This window comes from Scomber japonicus, chromosome 4 (genome assembly GCF_027409825.1).
Source record: "Scomber japonicus isolate fScoJap1 chromosome 4, fScoJap1.pri, whole genome shotgun sequence".
In the NCBI taxonomy this organism is placed as follows: domain Eukaryota; kingdom Metazoa; phylum Chordata; class Actinopteri; order Scombriformes; family Scombridae; genus Scomber; species Scomber japonicus.
Window position 1 is genome coordinate 6,858,752 of NC_070581.1, and position 17,310 is coordinate 6,876,061.

A 17,310-nucleotide genomic window follows, 5' to 3' on the forward strand; every position below is an offset into this window, starting at 1 on the left:
TAGCATCAAATAAGTAAAATACATTTGAATAACTCCTTTTTGTGATATCTTTTTCATATTGTGTTATATACCTTCTGTTCTTATTGCTTCTAACTCAGTCGGTTCATTTACTTTGCGACACCGGGAGCAATGAGCACTACTTCCTTCTCAAGAAGCCTTCAAAATAAGGTGTTCAGCATGTGAGACGTGTGTGTTAACGGCAGTTTTCGGCAGAGATAACACTCCATTTTTTTACCTTTGTGTTTGCTGTCTTCAACCTGTATCTAACGTCACCTCAGAGACTCTCGGATTTTGGAAATGGCTCAGATGTTGAGTATCAAACTGTATGTTATATATGTTATATATAGTTTGATACACAGCACAATAAGCCGTTTTCTTCACAAGACGTCAACTGAGGAAGGAGACTTGAAATTTACTGCTAAGTGTTTTTTAAACTTATTTTTAATTCACTTATTTCAATATATTGATTCATTATTATTTAATAGTGTTTTTGCTCTGCATCCAAGTGCTGCTCCCGGACTCAGTTTTAATCTCTATGCACTCTAACATTTTCTACAATCACTTCAACATTTCCCCTCGGTGATCCAGACGTATGACAGCAGCTGCTCGCTACAAATGTTAACATGAGTAAGGTCGTCCGCTGAGGGCCGACACACACACACACACACACACACACACACACACACACACACACACATACACACACATGCTACTGCTGCTTTCAAGAGATTGACAGACCTCCTAGAGCCTCACATGTTTTGTCAGGAGTTAAGCAAAGGGGCCACTGAGATCACAATGCCAGCGATACACCCAATGGGACTAATTTGTAAGCAGCAGCTCTCGTATGATATGTAAACATCACACCCAAGCCTCGCTGTCCCAGACCTTGCTAAGGGATCACCATGCAGGATTAAGTCCGCTGTGTGGCTGAAGCTGAAATAGATACAGTAGAGACAAAGTGATCTGTAAGGAACAGTAGGGACATTTTCATTTAGTGTCAGGAGCCACTTCTTCTTAGCGTGGACCATCATAGCAGGGCCAGGAGGAACTGTGTGGGGTCGTATACAACATAATAGTACTCTGATTACTAATTTTTAGAGTATCTCTGACACTATCACTAGACCCTATTCAGCCGTTACAATGAGTTATCACTTGTTCTAATAATCCAACCAAAGCAAGGCTGCATTAGTAATCCCAGGAGCCCCTCATGTCCCCTAAACAACTTTTATTTCATTCTCATTGGATAACGCTGCTGTCAGGTGGAAACCTTGTAACTGCTAAATTTAGTTTTGGACATACGAGGGTTCTGACCATAATTCTGATCATAATTATCAACATCAATAGAAACGGTTAAGCCTCATGCTGAACTTCAGAAGAGCCCGACAAAAATCCAACCATGATCCAAAGGTTGGAAAGTCCATAAAAGAACATCTGTGCTTTAAGACACTTTTGAAAAACTGATAATAATTTTACGATCATTTTATGTTTTATGTACTTATTTATTAAATATTGAATGTACAAACAACTCTTTACCATTTAAGTTGACTCTCAGTTGGCAAAAATGGTGTATCGCCAATTTAGCTACTGAAATATAGAAGCTAATGTGTCAAGATATGAATCTGAAGTGCACTGAGCTACTTAAAGACATGATCCTACCTCATTTGGAGCATGAACACATGGAGTGAAATGGTTGTGTTTATTCTGTTTGCTAACATTGTATGACTGGACAGGAATAAAGGAATGACCAGATCAGCTCGGTGGAAGTGGTGTGGCAAAAATGCAGTTTAAAAAAAAAAGATTTAAAACAAACAAAATCAAAAATAAGACCCCACTAAGAAACAAATACAGTGTTGATAAGAATATAAATAGTTCTGTTTTTCTGTTCAATAAAGACGTCATAAATAGAAATTTTATTTATTTGTGTTTTTTAAATCTTAGATTACACACGGTTATGCAAATAGATTGTTTTATGGAAAAAATTGATAGAAACATTTTAAATTCATTTAAAAATTAAAATCCTGTCCCATCTCTTTTGACTTCTTGGCCTTCAAATAGAGCACATTGTGTTGAAAACAAATGATATCAGTTAGTTGTTTATAACCTACAGTGCTGAATGTATAGTAATGTGAATATATTAACAGAAGAAGGTAGTGGTGAGTAAACTCTTTCCACCTGGCATTAAAGGAACATGCCAGTGTTTTTCAATGGTGAGCAAGTATTCAGATCCTCATACTTAAGTAACATTACTAATACAGCACTAGTTAAAAGTACTTCTCAAATAAATGCAGAATTAATGACACTGCCATCACTTTGTGTTTAGGGCTAATTAGAAAATGTTAGCATGCCAACACTCTAAATTTAGATGGCTAACATGGTTAGCATTATGCTGATCTAAGAATTCATGGAGGGGCTAACATTGCATTTATTTCAGTATTGTATGAATATCCATTTGCAGCTTATTCCCTTATATTCCCTTCCCTTATAAAACAATTTATTCACACACATTAAATCAGTTATCTAGAAATGATGTGTATTTAAATGTTGAGTTAATCCTTTCATATTTCAATATTTGAATATGTAAATCCTTTTATAATTTATCCATTTGAGTTAATCCTTTCATAGTGAGGTTACAGCATTGCCTGCATGTTTCAAATGCACCTTTGAACATACTGGAAGATCAAGGAACAGCTTGTCAACTGAAACGTTCTGCTAACACACACATTTGCTGTGGCTCTCATTATCATCATTTTATTTAAGCACAGGTCAGAACTAGAGAATATGAAACAGATGAAAGTTTCTGTAGATGATTCATGCTTGGGTTTTTTTTTTTGTGGAGGTAAATTACAGGCGAGCTGTTGGCTGTGGAAAGGCCCCACATCATAGACTGTGTGGTACGGCCCTGTCCAGAAGAACATGTGTATCTATCTGTCACAGGGATGATTCACTAATGCAGTGTTTAAGTACTCAACTATCTGAAACACGATGGTTACGTAGATAATTCCATGACCACGGTGCCTTTCATAACAGCACGCAATGATCTTTATTTAGCATGCAAAGGAAATCATGTGATGATAAGACTTATGATTCTATGTAGTTTCCTGGAAATTGTGCATATCTATTTAGTCAATCATTCACAGTTTGTACTGTTAGATTTAACAGGAAAGCACATTTGTTTTGCTCATAAGCAAAAAGTGAAGTTCTTTTTCGCTGTGTGAAGTGCAAAATTATTAAAGTTCATAGGCTTGTAGTGCCTTGTTATACAGAATAGGCATGCAAAATATTATTTTAATCTTTTTAGAGACTAGGTCTGTGTCAATGCCAGCGAGTCAAATGCCAACACAAGCTTTGCGGTCGGATTTTCCCTGCTTGTATTGGTGTTTATATGACAGGCCTGGATGTGCAATCGGGACCAAGGGTCAGCTGAAAGATGACCCTGGTAAGTGTAATGTCCTAAATATGCATCAAAGCATGAAGGGGGCAAGCAAGTTCAAGCCTAGAGCCAAGTCTGTTCTGTCCTGCCCAAATGCAGACACATCGTGTCCTGAGAGCATCTGTGGCGCCCTGTACCCGAACAAAAGCAGGACATCCGTCAGTGGTGAGCCAGCTGCAGCCGATTGAAGAGATTATTCAATGTAAAGGGGCTGAATATGGTCAATGAGGTGGGTGAGAGGGGCCATAAAGACAGAGAGACAGTGACACAGAGATCTGACTTATGTCATGGATCTAGCTTCAAAGAGGGTAATGTGATATTTAGCCCAAGAGAGTGGATGAAAAGAACACGACTAAGTGGAAAGATGGATGACTGTTTTTAATTCTTTTCTTCTCTCATAGCATGACAATATACTATTTTATCAGCAATGAAAAAGGATAAACATATAAATGATGTGGAGAATATCGTAATAAGTGTTAGAACTGCTTACAGAAAACCGTTGCCTGTGCACACTGTGCACCACTGAATTTAATATACAGTTTAATTCAATAATTTTAAGAAAGAAGTCGATCTTAATTAATGAAAACAAAAACAACATAAATGAATATATAACAAGTTGTACCATACAGTGTAACTTGAGAGAAAATGTTAAGCAGTCCTGTGGAGGAAATATTGATCCACCCTTTGCTCTAGCTTATGCACACTGCATTCTGAAATAATATCAGTATAAACTATGAGAGGCAGCTGGGGTAAAAATAATCTCAGAGAACTAAATAATATCAAGTTTATATTTTAGCTGACCTGCAAGTCAACTACTATAACATGCACAATCCACAGAGAACATTAAATTATACATTCAATATATTAATGTTAAAATATCTAAATAAACAATCAATAGCTTATATTAGTTTGTGCAGCTTCAGAGTGGAGGTTTTAAAGCTTATTGTGATAGCTTGATACAGTGACGCCACCTAGGACATAGGGTTCAAACTGCAGTCTGTTCCATTTAAGATGATGTTAGGCAATCAATAACAGCATGCTGCCTGGTGCTCACATATTACAGTGAATCATGAAACACAAGCAGAGTGGTGACAGCATCACTTGATTGTTCATAGTTATTCTTACTATAAAAATGTAATCACACAGTGCGTTAAACATCACACAATAGAATATGCAGCAGTAATGAATTCATGTGCTGCCATGTGTGTGTGTTCTTTTTTAACGTACCCACAACAGAGCATGAGCTGAAACTGAAATCTAGACTTGAGCAGAACATTATACAGGAGAAAAGCCATAAAACACAAAGCCAATTTGACAAAAAAATAATACCAAGGCATAAATAAATTGCTCAGATGCTTCTCTTTACATTACATTTAGTGTTTACTGTTTAAAGAAAGCACTGCTGATTTTGCATGTTAACATCAGTTACAGTATAATGTCTTCTGTAACTCTGAAATGAGCTCTAAACTCTTAGAAAGCCTTTTTTCTTGGATTGGGCTTAAAACATAAAATATTTAACAGAGCCGAGCTACAAAATCTCAGGCTTCCAAGGCAGGAAGGGTCTAAAAAGTGACATTGTTGAGTTATTGCAATTGTAGAATGTTTTTGGCATTTGACCCACATTAGGGACTAAAGACCAGGATATTCTTTTTTTAATCTGTCTCTGTCAATTACCAAATGTATTAATGGAAGCGAAAAGCTAAATAAACCCTTAAATTGCCTATTTCTTCTATCATTTTACATCTAATGATTTTTCGATTTAGATCCTCTTGTCAAATGGTCTTTTAAATGTACAGTAGGATACTAGCTTGAGAATAATGTCCCATCCCCTTTACATAATGTAAACACTATATATTTCATCAGTGAAATTGTATGCCAGGTCCAGGCACCTTTTGATTTAATTATATTGTACATTCAATTTTACATGTTGTCAAAACACAAGATAGCTACAGACTATACAAAAATGAAGTCCGTTACTAAGTATCAGGCTGACCTCCATCTCTTTGTGCCCAGGATTATTCCTCGGAGGTACTGACTTCTTTTTCTGCTGTCTGCTCTTGCCCGTTCTCATTCTTAAGCCAGTCCTTCTCCACATAAGCTCTCACCTCTCCAACTGTACACCTCTTTCTTGGATCCGGAGCCAGGAGCTTACTAAACAACTCCATGGCGTCTGGAGTGAACCTTTTCCACAAAGGAGGCATCTCTTCCTCAGTGGTAGGCCTCTCATCCATTGTACACCAGTCAGCAAACTCTTGGTAAAAGTCATCTGAGTCCATGCAACGCTCCCAGGGGAAGTAACCCGTAAGGATGCAGAAGATAACGACCCCGAAGGCCCAGGTGTCAAGGCTTGGCTCCACGCTAAGTGGAGGAGCTGTGACTTCTTTCTGGTCTTCCGTCAAGGCCATGCCACAAAGCTCCGGGGCCATGTAGGGCAGGGTTCCTGTGATGAAGCGTATCAGAGTGCCTCTCTTCTGGGCCAGGCCAAAGTCTGCAAGCTTCACTTGGCTGCAATGACTATCCAGCAGGAGGATGTTCTCAGGCTTGACATCACGGTGGACCAGGCCGTGGCTGTGGATGAACTCCAAAGCGCTGGCAATCTGGAGGACACAACGTTTTACGGACGTCTCCGGGATACCCACCTGGAACAATTGGACAAAAATGTGTTTCCAAAGAGTGAAGACATATAGCACAGTGGTGAGGAGATACAACACTCATCACAAAGCACAACGAAAAGAAAGGAAGACTGAATCTAAACTTGTCGGCTGGCTTTTAATGCACACTTTTTCTTTTCTTCATACTTACACATTTATGTGTTTACATATTTCCACAGTGCTCCCTGGTAGCCCTTTGGTTAAGATGCATGCCACATAACTGCAATGTACGTGGTTAGGCTATGTCCACAGACCTTTAATGCATATCTTTCACTCTACCCCTGTTTCTTGTATTTTGCTCTGTTTACTAATTCAATCGGTGAAGTCTGCACTACACAGAGACTCGCTATGTCTGACATCTCGCCAGAAGTCCGCAGAAAATCCCCAAACGATGAACTTGGGATTTAGACAGCCCTAAACAGTAGGGGACTTTATTGAAATGCTTTCTTAAGTATGCCAGGCTGTAAGTCCACCAAAAACCCTTCCCACTATGCCAGGTACGACTTGGTGATATTGGATTACCCTATAAATGTAACTGTTTGTCCTTGCACAATTGCATCTCCTAGAGGGATAGACTGAAAAAAGACTCTGCACAATGATCTACACTCTTAGTTTGTGTTTGTTGACAAGGTTCTACCTCTTGTACCAATAGGTGAAGCCAGTCGAGCCAATGGGGCAGTGCGCAGATTCTAGTCTTTATTCGGTTAGGTACATCTCTGGAGATATCACGCAGATGTCAAAACATAAACGGCTGGAGCAGATCATTTTGTGTTAAGATGTCTCTGCTCTGTACTGGAACAGATTATTAATGTAGAGGCATGTGTCCTACTCGTTGGCACACATGTTGGCACACAGTCCATAGCTGTGAGGCATAATGTTTAATATTGTAAAAATGCGTAAGTGATGCTGCAGGTATTTTGTTATTTTTGCTCAACTGTATCATTTAAGAAGTCATAAAATATGATGTTTTAATCATGTTTTACTTTTTCTGTGGTTTGCAGAAGAAGAGACAATTAAAAAGTGAATCGTCCACAAGCTCGACGAAAATTGAGGGTCTCTGCCTAGCCCTAATGCTTGGTGTGCCCAATATGATGGGACGGCAATGTCTATTGGTCAGCTGGTCAGTCCATCACTTTGGTCCTGACTAAAATATCCTGACAACTGTTGTTGGATTGTGACAAAATTCTGTACAGACATTCATGGCACTTAAAGGATGATTGCTAATGGCATTGGGAATCCCCTGAATTTTCATATTGTGCAACCAGCTGGTCAACATTGTTATTTGTCCAATATTTTGGTTTATAGCCAAATATCTGCACTGTTGATAACATTCCCATCAGCCACAGCTGTACTTTGTGGTTCAACAGCTAAACATCTGTGGCTTCAGAATGCCAGCTAAACCCAACAATGGTTTATTCAAAAAATGTGTTTGTGAAAAATAAAATTGGCCATCAACAGCACAATAAAAAAAATGTTGGCATTTATTATGCATACTGTTTTTCCAATCTTAACACACCACATACTCAAAATCTACTTTGAATTAGTGTGGAGTATAGGCATAGCACACAGCCTTAATCTTGTTTCGTCAATGTTGGACTCACCTTTGGCTGGATGACAGCAAACAGGTCCCTTCCAATGACAAGCTCCTGGGCAAAGCAGTAGTGTTCATTAGATTGGAAGGCAATGCCAAAGAGGCCCACAATGCAGGGGTGGCAGGATAGGTGTAAGGAGATGCAGTACTCTCTCAGAAAGCCCTGCAGCTTAGTCGAGGCTTTGGGCATCACTTTCAAGGCCATGGGAGTCCCTGCAGATCAATGGCTATTATTATCACTGTTCTTGCATATTTTCTTTGTCTCAATAAATAAGTGAACAAGTACAAATCACATTTCGGTGTAATTAGATATGAGGTTATTGCTGTATACAACCTCCAGAAGCTCTCCCAGGTCACTCCCCCACCATCCCAATGATTTTCAAATTTAAAGCCTCCGGGCGTCAAGCCATCCACTCTCATGTCAATTCGTGCTCTGCATTCTGATCTCTCCCTTGTCTACACTGATCATTGCTTCCTTTGGCACAGCTCTTTTTATTTCTGGGTCCATCTGGGATTAAGGTTCCCATACTGTCAAACGAGTACAGTCACCCATCTTGTTTTTGTTTACTTGTACTTCTCCAGTGACCCTGTTCACTGTGTTTGCTTTGCTCTAAAATACATCCTTCTTTCTCCTGAGCTCTTAATTTATTACAAGTGTCCAGAAATGTGTATGTATGTATGCTCAAATTTAGGATTACAGCATTCTCAAACTAAATTAGCGGCAATTGTAATGACATTACAGTGTACGAATAAGACAGCCCAGATATCTTGCTGCATATTTATTGAAAAATTAAAATGTCAGGATAACTTAAATTAAACAAAGAGCTGAAGTGTTACAAAATGTGGACTTGATCTATTTTTCTATCAATCAATTTGTTCTAGTTTTTACCCAGACACTCTGCTGTTGCAACTTTTTATCAGGGGGAAAAGTGCCTCAGATGATTAAATATTTCATAAGCATGGTTATATTACAATGATACAAAAACATTACACATTGTTAAAAAGTTGCTCTCCACTGTAAGAGATCACAAATCAAAACAAAGTCATACCCCTGAAGCGATGCGTGACCAGCAGCACTTTGCCGTATTTCCCTCGGCCGATCTCCTTGATGATGTTGAAGTGTTCCTGGATCTCCAGGTTACCAATACTCTGAGCCGTGAGCTCCATCAGCTCGTCGATCAGGCTGCCGTCAGCGAGGCCCAACTCAATCATCTGTTGCCATATACGGTCACGACAAAATAAAACAGTTGTTAGAATGCCATATAATCTTGATCTTCTAGATCAAATATGTTTTAGAGCTACTTTTCAAATTCAAAGATTGAAAGAAAATGGATAGTGAATCAAAACTAATTTAAGAATCAATATTATGAAGTATTTATGTATTCATGTATGTATTTGTTTTCAGTGCATCCAATTATACAAACATTTACAACATATTAGAATTCTGAGTGAAATGAAGAGTGCTGCATTTCAGTTGAAGTAAAAAAAGCAACATATATAACAAATAGTTTTGAGTTTTTTTGTTTATTTTTTTGGACATATACCTCTTTTGAATAATAAGGATTCATTTAGGCCCAGTCTGGTTGACCTTTATATGTAATTTCTCAATTACGAATTCTATGCATAAGTATAAGATAGATAGATAAATAGATAGATAGATAGATAGATAGATAGATAGATAGATAGATAGATAGATAGATAGATAGATAGATAGATAGATAGATCCTTCATTGTCACTGTCACAAGTACAATGACATTTTAAAGTGCTCACCAGTCATTGCATAATTCATAAATTAAAAAAATAATGTTGTTTTTTCTCATTTAAAAAAAACAGAGTTAGTTTTGAGCTACTGCACTCAAACACACACCACCATTAATATCTTCATGCTGTACAATAGGATTTTTTTTTGTTGGTACAATTTGCACTTTACTTGTTTTCCTGTTGAAGGAGGATAAATTATATAGTGTATTCCATTGAAGCTAATGATGCCACATAAATGTATTTCATTCTTTCCGTGCCTCGCGTCATCAGATACTTCCAACTACTTTGTTATAATAATAACAATCAAGTCTAACGTGCATAGAAAAAAAAGATGAATGAACTTGATATCAAAGTATTTTTAGTACAAGCTTATATAATCAATTGTATGTTATTAATAGCATTGTGGTAGTAATATAAAATAGTAGCAGTAATGGATGTATTTTAATATTATATTATATTATTATATTATAGTCTTACCTTTACTAGTCTGTTCCCAATACAGTTACTGGAGTCTGAAATCAGGTAAACCAAACATGCACTCACACCACCATGTTTACAGCTGATAAAACATAACTAATCAATATATTGAAGTGCTGAGTGAATGTTTCTCCAGTTCGTCCTCCACCTTAACTGCTGCTGCTGCTGCTGCTGCTGCATGGATTAGCCTTCAGAGTGGAGCTGAGAGCTTTCCACTGGCCGGCACACAACTCAGCTCTCAACTGCCGCGATGAGGACTGAGCCCACTTTGACAGATGATTACAAGCTGCCTCTGCAAAGGGCACACACACACACACACACACACACACACACACACACACACACACACACGCACACACAGATAACAGCTGTCAGTCATTCACACATTTTTTTATAGGGCAACTTAGTTGTACTGCACATGACAGGTTCATTGGTCTATTACGACTAATATGCAAACACACATAAATATAATTATATTATATTAAAGTATATTTAAAAAAGCGATCAGTGATTTTAAAGCGAAACTTTACTCTGGCCCAAGACACAAGTAGTGTACTTAGAGTGTGATGTTTAAGGTACATAACAATTTACGCACTAGACATATGATGAGTTTTTTTTACAGATTAAACAGTATATGAAACACTTCAAATAAGCTCCACCTTGACCAACTACAACAGTAAAATGCTGCATACTCACACATTCATGCATAGGTTAATAATGATCTAATAATATAAATTCTTTAAGTTAATTAAATTTAATAATTAATTTATCTGATAACATTTTTACTTCTTTACTTTACTTTTATTTCTTACCTAACAACCCCTCACAAATTAATGCATAACTAATAATGCTCTTATAATATTGATTCTTTAAGTTCATTTATTTGATAACACTTACTTTTACTTCTTAAAGTCTGTGTAAAGTAAGAATAAATATGTGTTCCTCTGTTTGACATACCACAGAAAAGTGTGTTGTAAACCCTGCCAAATTTGAATGATTAAAAAAATCGCCAAATATATGAAATTAAGCTTCAAAGTTGTGTAAAAATCAGCCTCTTTCTCTGCTACCAAACACTGTGGGAGTGCCCACCAAGTTCGATGAAGCCTCGCCCCCAGTGGCGCAAAAAGTGGGAATGCACTATATGCGGCGCATAGGGGCGCCACAATGGAGGGGGCGCCAAAGCGATGGGGGTAACATTATTTCGAGTCTGCATTTTCTGTATATAACAGCGTTTGTGCATGTGTAGTAAATGATATGATCAATAACAGAGGCACGTCACTGATTAGGCGCCCCTCCGCCTACCTCCCCTGCCCCTCCGATAATCGTCTCCCTTCCAGGGAGAGAGGTGAAAGCACCGGAGCGCCTCTCCACACTATAGGCGCGCCGGCGCGCGCCCCCTCGAGCACGCGCTAGAGCAGGAGTGTTTTCATTTGAATCGTGTTGTCATTTGATGACAGGGACCTCATGACATGGAGAGACAGAAAATAAAGCTCTCGGGGGCACAAAACAGAAAACGGAAGAGGGAGAAAGAGAAAGATTTTGCAGGGATGAAAAAAAGCTTTTCAAAGTGGTTGAAAGACAGTAGGTAAGTTATGTCAGTGTATCAAGAGGAGGCTTGTAAACATTCAGGTTAGCTAAAGCTACTACTAGTAAAACAACAGGTTACTGTTGTCTGATCAGTATTTACAATATAACGGATCATGACAAGAAAAATAAAGGAACTGGTTTGTGGTTATTTTGTTGTTCAGACAGTTATCTTTTTTTTTTTTTTTTAACTAGATGGTGAATCATAAAACAGATAAATTATAGAACTTGGGATACACTTGAGTTTAATGTCTTCACTCGGATATAACACTACAGTGCTGTTGTGATGTATCTGATAAGTCAGATCAGATGCAGCGTCCAATCAGTAACTGATATCCAATAAGGATATCATTTACAATTAAAATTTCATATTTTTATATGTGGTTTGACTGCTTGCTGTATTTTTGAAACCTCCTTAACACAAAGTTCATGTCATTCAGGTGTGAGGATGGAGAGAAAGAATCAGGACACACATCTGAGCTCGCGATGCTCACTAGGGAGTTTACTATCGTAAATCTCATGACTGTCTTAAAACTGTCATAATGTGATGTCGTCTTAACCCTTAACCCCTTATTTCGCTCAAATCATACAAATAATACAAACACAAATAATACTAATACAATAACATAAAGTGACTGAAATTACAGCTGGGTTACATAACCATTAAAAAAAAATTCAGGCGGGGGTGCCGGGTGGGGGGGGGCGCCTGCAATGTATCTGCATACCCCTCAGAAAGTAGGTAGTTGCGCCCCTGCTCGCCCCCTACCAAGTGTCACCTGTCAATCAAAGTCATCACCTTTACCAGAAACATGGACGCTACGTCTGAGAGCTTTCTGCTGCTGACTCAGCTCAGCGGCTAGCTTGGTGGCTAACTCAGCTAATTGGCTAACTATAGACTGTAGTAGTAGTAGTGTGCGCTGAATGTGTTTACACCTCTATAGCAGCAGGGACGGGTTTATGTTTTTCAGACCCGCCCACTAAATCCTGAACACAGAAATCTTGAAACGCAGTTTGTGAAGCCTAGCTCCACAATTCAAATCTAAAAGATTGAAATGCTTTTTACGCCTTTTTTAGAAATACATTTATGACCTATTTAATGTTTGAATTCACTTTACAAGGTCTAAGTAATATTTTCAATGCAAGACTTTTATTGTGTACTATTGCTACTTTTACCAGGAGAAGTACCGGAGCTAAAGAAACAAAACTTTGATGAACGGTGGTCTCCAGTTGATGACCCTGCAGCTGACCAAATGACTACGTAGGAGGCGCAGGTAACCTCATCCACCTGTACAATCTAATTGTTTTTTGTAGGGATTTGTTACCACTTCACAGACTGAGCAGAGTTAACTACATGTATGGCACAACTTAAACATATGGTTTAGATTGCACATTGCACACATTTCATTCAGACATTCACACAGAAATTGCAAGACCACTGCTATACTGTGTTTAACTGCCAATAATAGGGAAACCTTCCCTTGCTTACTGTATGCAGAAGACTCTGAGTGATCACTATTTCTGTTTGTTCCTGTACACAGTTAACAGTAGTGTCATCCCATCCTCTAGCTCATTAAACTTTATGTGTCGCAGATACTGAGGTGGAGTAACTAGGCAGAGATGAAGAGATGGAGAGAAGTCCACCCACACGATGAGGGAGATGGATGCTATGATCAGAAGACAAATGAGGTAAACTTGTGTAGTTCAGCTCAGAATTCAAACAGTCACATGCTTTATTAGTATGGTTAAGTTGAGTTTTCATACCGTCGATCTCAGCTGCAAGCAAATTCTAGCAAGACTAAAAGCCTACAGCCATCAAGGATATGTTAACATGCTTACAATGACAATGTTAATGTTCATCTGGTGTTTGTTTAATGTGTTGACATGCTAACATTTGCTAATTAAAGTAGCTATAAATATGTATAACCAAATTCCATGGAAAATCATCCAATAATTACCAATCAATGACACCAAATATAGGCTAGTTGTTGTTATAAATATGTTCTGATTGAAAAGTTCATGTTTAAAAGACTAATAGTTGTAAATATATGCTATGAATTGACAAATTCTAAAGTATCAGCTAATAGGATTAATTACCTTATTGTTTGTTTCATATGATTTTGTGGTGCTGTGTGTGACAGTTTGAAAGCATTAAGTGAGTTGTGTAATATGAATGTACCCAAGACGACAGTGGAAAAGTACTGAAGACAGTTGACCTTTTGTAAGACATTTTAGTTATCAGTATGTACTTACAATAATCAAGAAGTAGCTGTCTCTGAAGGCAAAGAAGACATGAAAACAACAAGGGGGGGCTACTGCCCTGAAGGCATAGATACAGGATGTCTTGTGTTCTTTTCCCCACTGTGGGATCAATACATTTATCCTTAACCTTATCCTTAGTTTCAGAAAAAGGAACTATCTTACTACACCGGATGTTGATTAAGGGGGTCACATGAAGTCACATGAGGTCACATGAAGTCAGATATCCTGGAATGTAGTAAAGCATAGTCAGTCAGACTTCGTGAACTGACACACTCTGTTGTTTTTCAGGGATAGGAAGATCTTGACCCAGAGCTCTGTATGCTTCATTCATTACTGCTAAATAAATGGCATATTGAGACCGAATATCTTCTCCTATTTGCTGTATTAAACGAACACGCGGACTGAGCTCACACATAGTGTAAGGTTAGTTAGTAAAGAGAGCTCAAGTCCAACATAGTACACCAGATAGGGTTAGCCTTCAAAATTAGAGGTTTTGTGGTCTGCGTGCGTTATATTTCCAGCCTGAATTATTGTCCCAGTCCGCCACTGTTAGAATCCATCCTCTGTCCTCCATGAAGTACAGACACTCATAACAATCCATCCAACAGTTGTTGAAATATTTCAGCCTGGAACAAAGTGCCAAAGACATGACGCTAGCATGTCTTGAAAGAAGAAAAAAGGAGACGTCTTTCTTATAGCCTCAGTTCAAAGATTGCTCTTTTTACCTAAAGTAGCAGTGAGTAGAATTTAGTGGTGTCTAGCTGAATGGACATAATATTCATTAGTATGTTTTAATTAGTGCATAATCATCTGAAAATAAGAATTCATCTTATTACAAACCAAACACTGACTCTAGAGAGGACCTTGCATGTCAAGGCCACTGTAGATTCTCCTACATGCTTGGAGTGGGACAGGAGAGGTTTTCAGTTGGTTGCAATTTCCAACCTCACCACTAGATGTCACTCAATCCTACACACTGGTCCTTTAACATCTAAATTGTTATTACAGCATGATATTCTATTATAAATATGCACTTTCACTTTTAAAAGAACATCCTGTACAACTGTCCATACAATAGTTGGATGTTGAAACAGATCCAACGGCAGCACATCGGGAGTCTTACCTTCATGGTCCTGAACTGCAAGCCATGAATGCACTCAAGCTGTGGCACTCATACAAACAAATCCCCTGATGCGCTGCTTACAACTCGGAGAAGGCCTAATGGGCTGTTGTAATCTGCACCTGTGTGTGTTTGCACATGTGTGTTTGTTGGCCTGTGTTTCATTTACCATGAACTGACTCAACACTTTGACCTCTGGAAGTTATTCTGGGGGCAGCAGCGTCCACGCGCGCTTGAATAACGATACAAAGAAACAGATACTTTGGTGTTTCAGTCTTGCTGGCTCCCGCAGGGTTCTGGTGGGTTAATGAGGTGTCAGTCAGTGCTGTTCAGGGGCTGCTGAGTGTCCCAAAAGCTAATGTTCCAAGCTCATTTTTCACTCATGGAAAAAAATTTATTTATAGATAACATCTTAAAAAACAAGTGTAGATTAAAGTGCCTTTTAGAGAGATTTAAAAAGTACATTTAAAGCAATTAAAACTAAAATAAATAGGAAAATAACTTTAGGAGGCTAAATAATACTATCTTACAGTTATTAAATGGTTGTAAAAATGTGAGTCTTTGGTTAGGATTTAACAGTGGTGATAGAGACTGACCTCATAGTGTGGCAGGTGAATGGCTCCAAAGTCTGGGTGTACCGATGGGAAATGGAAATTGGATTTGTCAGCTGTCAGCAGAGCTTCAAAAACACTTAAAAGAATCTTAAACATTTGAACCCAAGGGTGTTTTTAATTTCTTCCTTTTATAGGCTTTTGGCATGGTCATCAAACTGTATTTTGGGTTACTGGACTGTTCAGAAATGCTGTCATTTTGGATGTGAGTTGTGTTATGTGTAATTCAGTTGAAATGTTGTCATTTTTTGACAAGGTTTTTTAATATAACACAGATATACACATATGAATGGTTTTAGGAGATTCCAGGGACATGAGGACCATGTTCTTGAGCATTAAAAAATGTTTATTGATTGTGCCTAATGAACCACTATTTTATCACTTGGATTGTAATCTAGTTATGTAACCTGTTTTCTAGTTGTGATGTCACGTTTGTGGGTCTTTTATTGAGGGGATGCTCCCAAATTTGATGATAATAATTAGTTTTTGCCATTTTATTTCAAAGTGAATTTTACTGATACTTATCCTTAACAAATGGAGTTTATATGATATATGTGCATTCACTTTGACTTATTTTTTTTAAATTAAGTGGTATGATGGGCGCAAAGGGTTAGAAGAAACTTAAGTTTATTTGCATCAACTGATTTTTAAGAGGATGTATTTGTTGTTATTTATCACATAATGCAAAGAAAATAGGGCTTAAAATAAAAAATGATCGATCCTGACAAAAACTGGGTATATGGTCTAAAACTGAAGAAAAATGAAGTGATTTTTTTTACATTTTCAAATCACCTCATTACAGTAATCTGTACTTGAGACAAAGTTAAGATGTAACTATAAATACTACGTCTATTTCTTTCTACCACATGGCTTCTAAAAGCATCCATCCTGTTATGGTCTGTGCACTAACATCACTGCAACCCTCCAGAGTGCTCAGTCAGGCAGCCATCACTGATTAAAGTTATGTTGTGCAGTTTGTGATCATCATGTTACGCTGTCACCATAGACATGGGGTCATGTAATAATTTGGATTCGTTTACGTCCCAGGATGGTGTAGAGTAGTCTTTGAGGCGCCAGACAGGGGTCCATAGTCCGACTTCCCCGTCCCATTGCGATACTGCCGCTGTCCTCATTGTCTCACAGGAGTGGAATTACAGATCCTGCACGGACCGATGAAAAAACAGCTCCGTGCACGCCGAGTTCTTTTGGCATTTTGAGATCAGTTTGAGGAAGATATGTAGTTTCAGCTGTCAGCTCAGTGAGAAGAGTTTGGTTATTTTCCAATATTATTGTTAGAAGAAATGAAGAGGTATTCGCAATGTCATGGTTTTTGACACGCAGTGAAAATAAAACTGAAATGAATATTATCTCTACTGATGATTCACTGTTCCCGCCTCCACATCATGGGAAGTTCATCAAGGGCAATGAGGCCATCCTTTCCAAAACATTATCTGTTTCCTACACGGCCGAATCAGTCATGATGTCGTTAAGTTCATAAATTCTTTGAGGAAATCAAATCAATCTCGAAAAAGATGAAAATATGCTCATTTATCATTTTACCCAGAGTCACACCAGAACCAGAAGATGTGTATCAGTTTCATGTCTGTGCACAGTACAAAGATAGGCTTGGCACATGATTAACTTTGCTTTCCTTGAGAAAAAGGAAAGCAGATTAGCTCCATCAATAATGGAAAAAGTATACCTTGCTGCAACTGTTTCATTGACATGTGTGAAGACAAAGATTGAGGTTCTATACCCGTTATGAGGCTTAAAAAAAGCCGACATCGACTTTGATATAAACTCTACGCGGTGTTTATATGTTCAC

The 17,310-nt window shown here is 38.1% G+C and overlaps 1 protein-coding gene across 1 annotated transcript; it reads right to left on the reverse strand.

The window, feature by feature from the left end:
- Positions 1-5,445: 5,445 nt before the first annotated feature.
- Positions 5,446-8,884, reverse strand: si:dkey-8e10.3 (serine/threonine-protein kinase SBK1). Its single transcript, XM_053317342.1, has 3 exons — positions 8,722-8,884; positions 7,683-7,885; positions 5,446-6,069 (listed from the first exon to the last, which is right to left on the reverse strand). Exons 1-3 carry the CDS (start codon positions 8,882-8,884, stop codon positions 5,446-5,448), a joined length of 990 nt encoding a protein of 329 aa, XP_053173317.1.
- Positions 8,885-17,310: the final 8,426 nt, after the last annotated feature.

Coding starts and splice junctions, on each gene's coding strand:
- si:dkey-8e10.3 (XM_053317342.1), bottom strand. CDS start 8,884: ATGATTGAGTTGGGCCTCGCTGACGGCAGCCTGATCGACGAGCTGATG. Junction 7,886..8,721: donor GGTCACGCATCGCTTCAGGG/GTATGACTTTGT, acceptor ATTGATCTGCAG/GGACTCCCATGGCCTTGAAA. Junction 6,070..7,682: donor TTGCTGTCATCCAGCCAAAG/GTGAGTCCAACA, acceptor CAATTGTTCCAG/GTGGGTATCCCGGAGACGTC.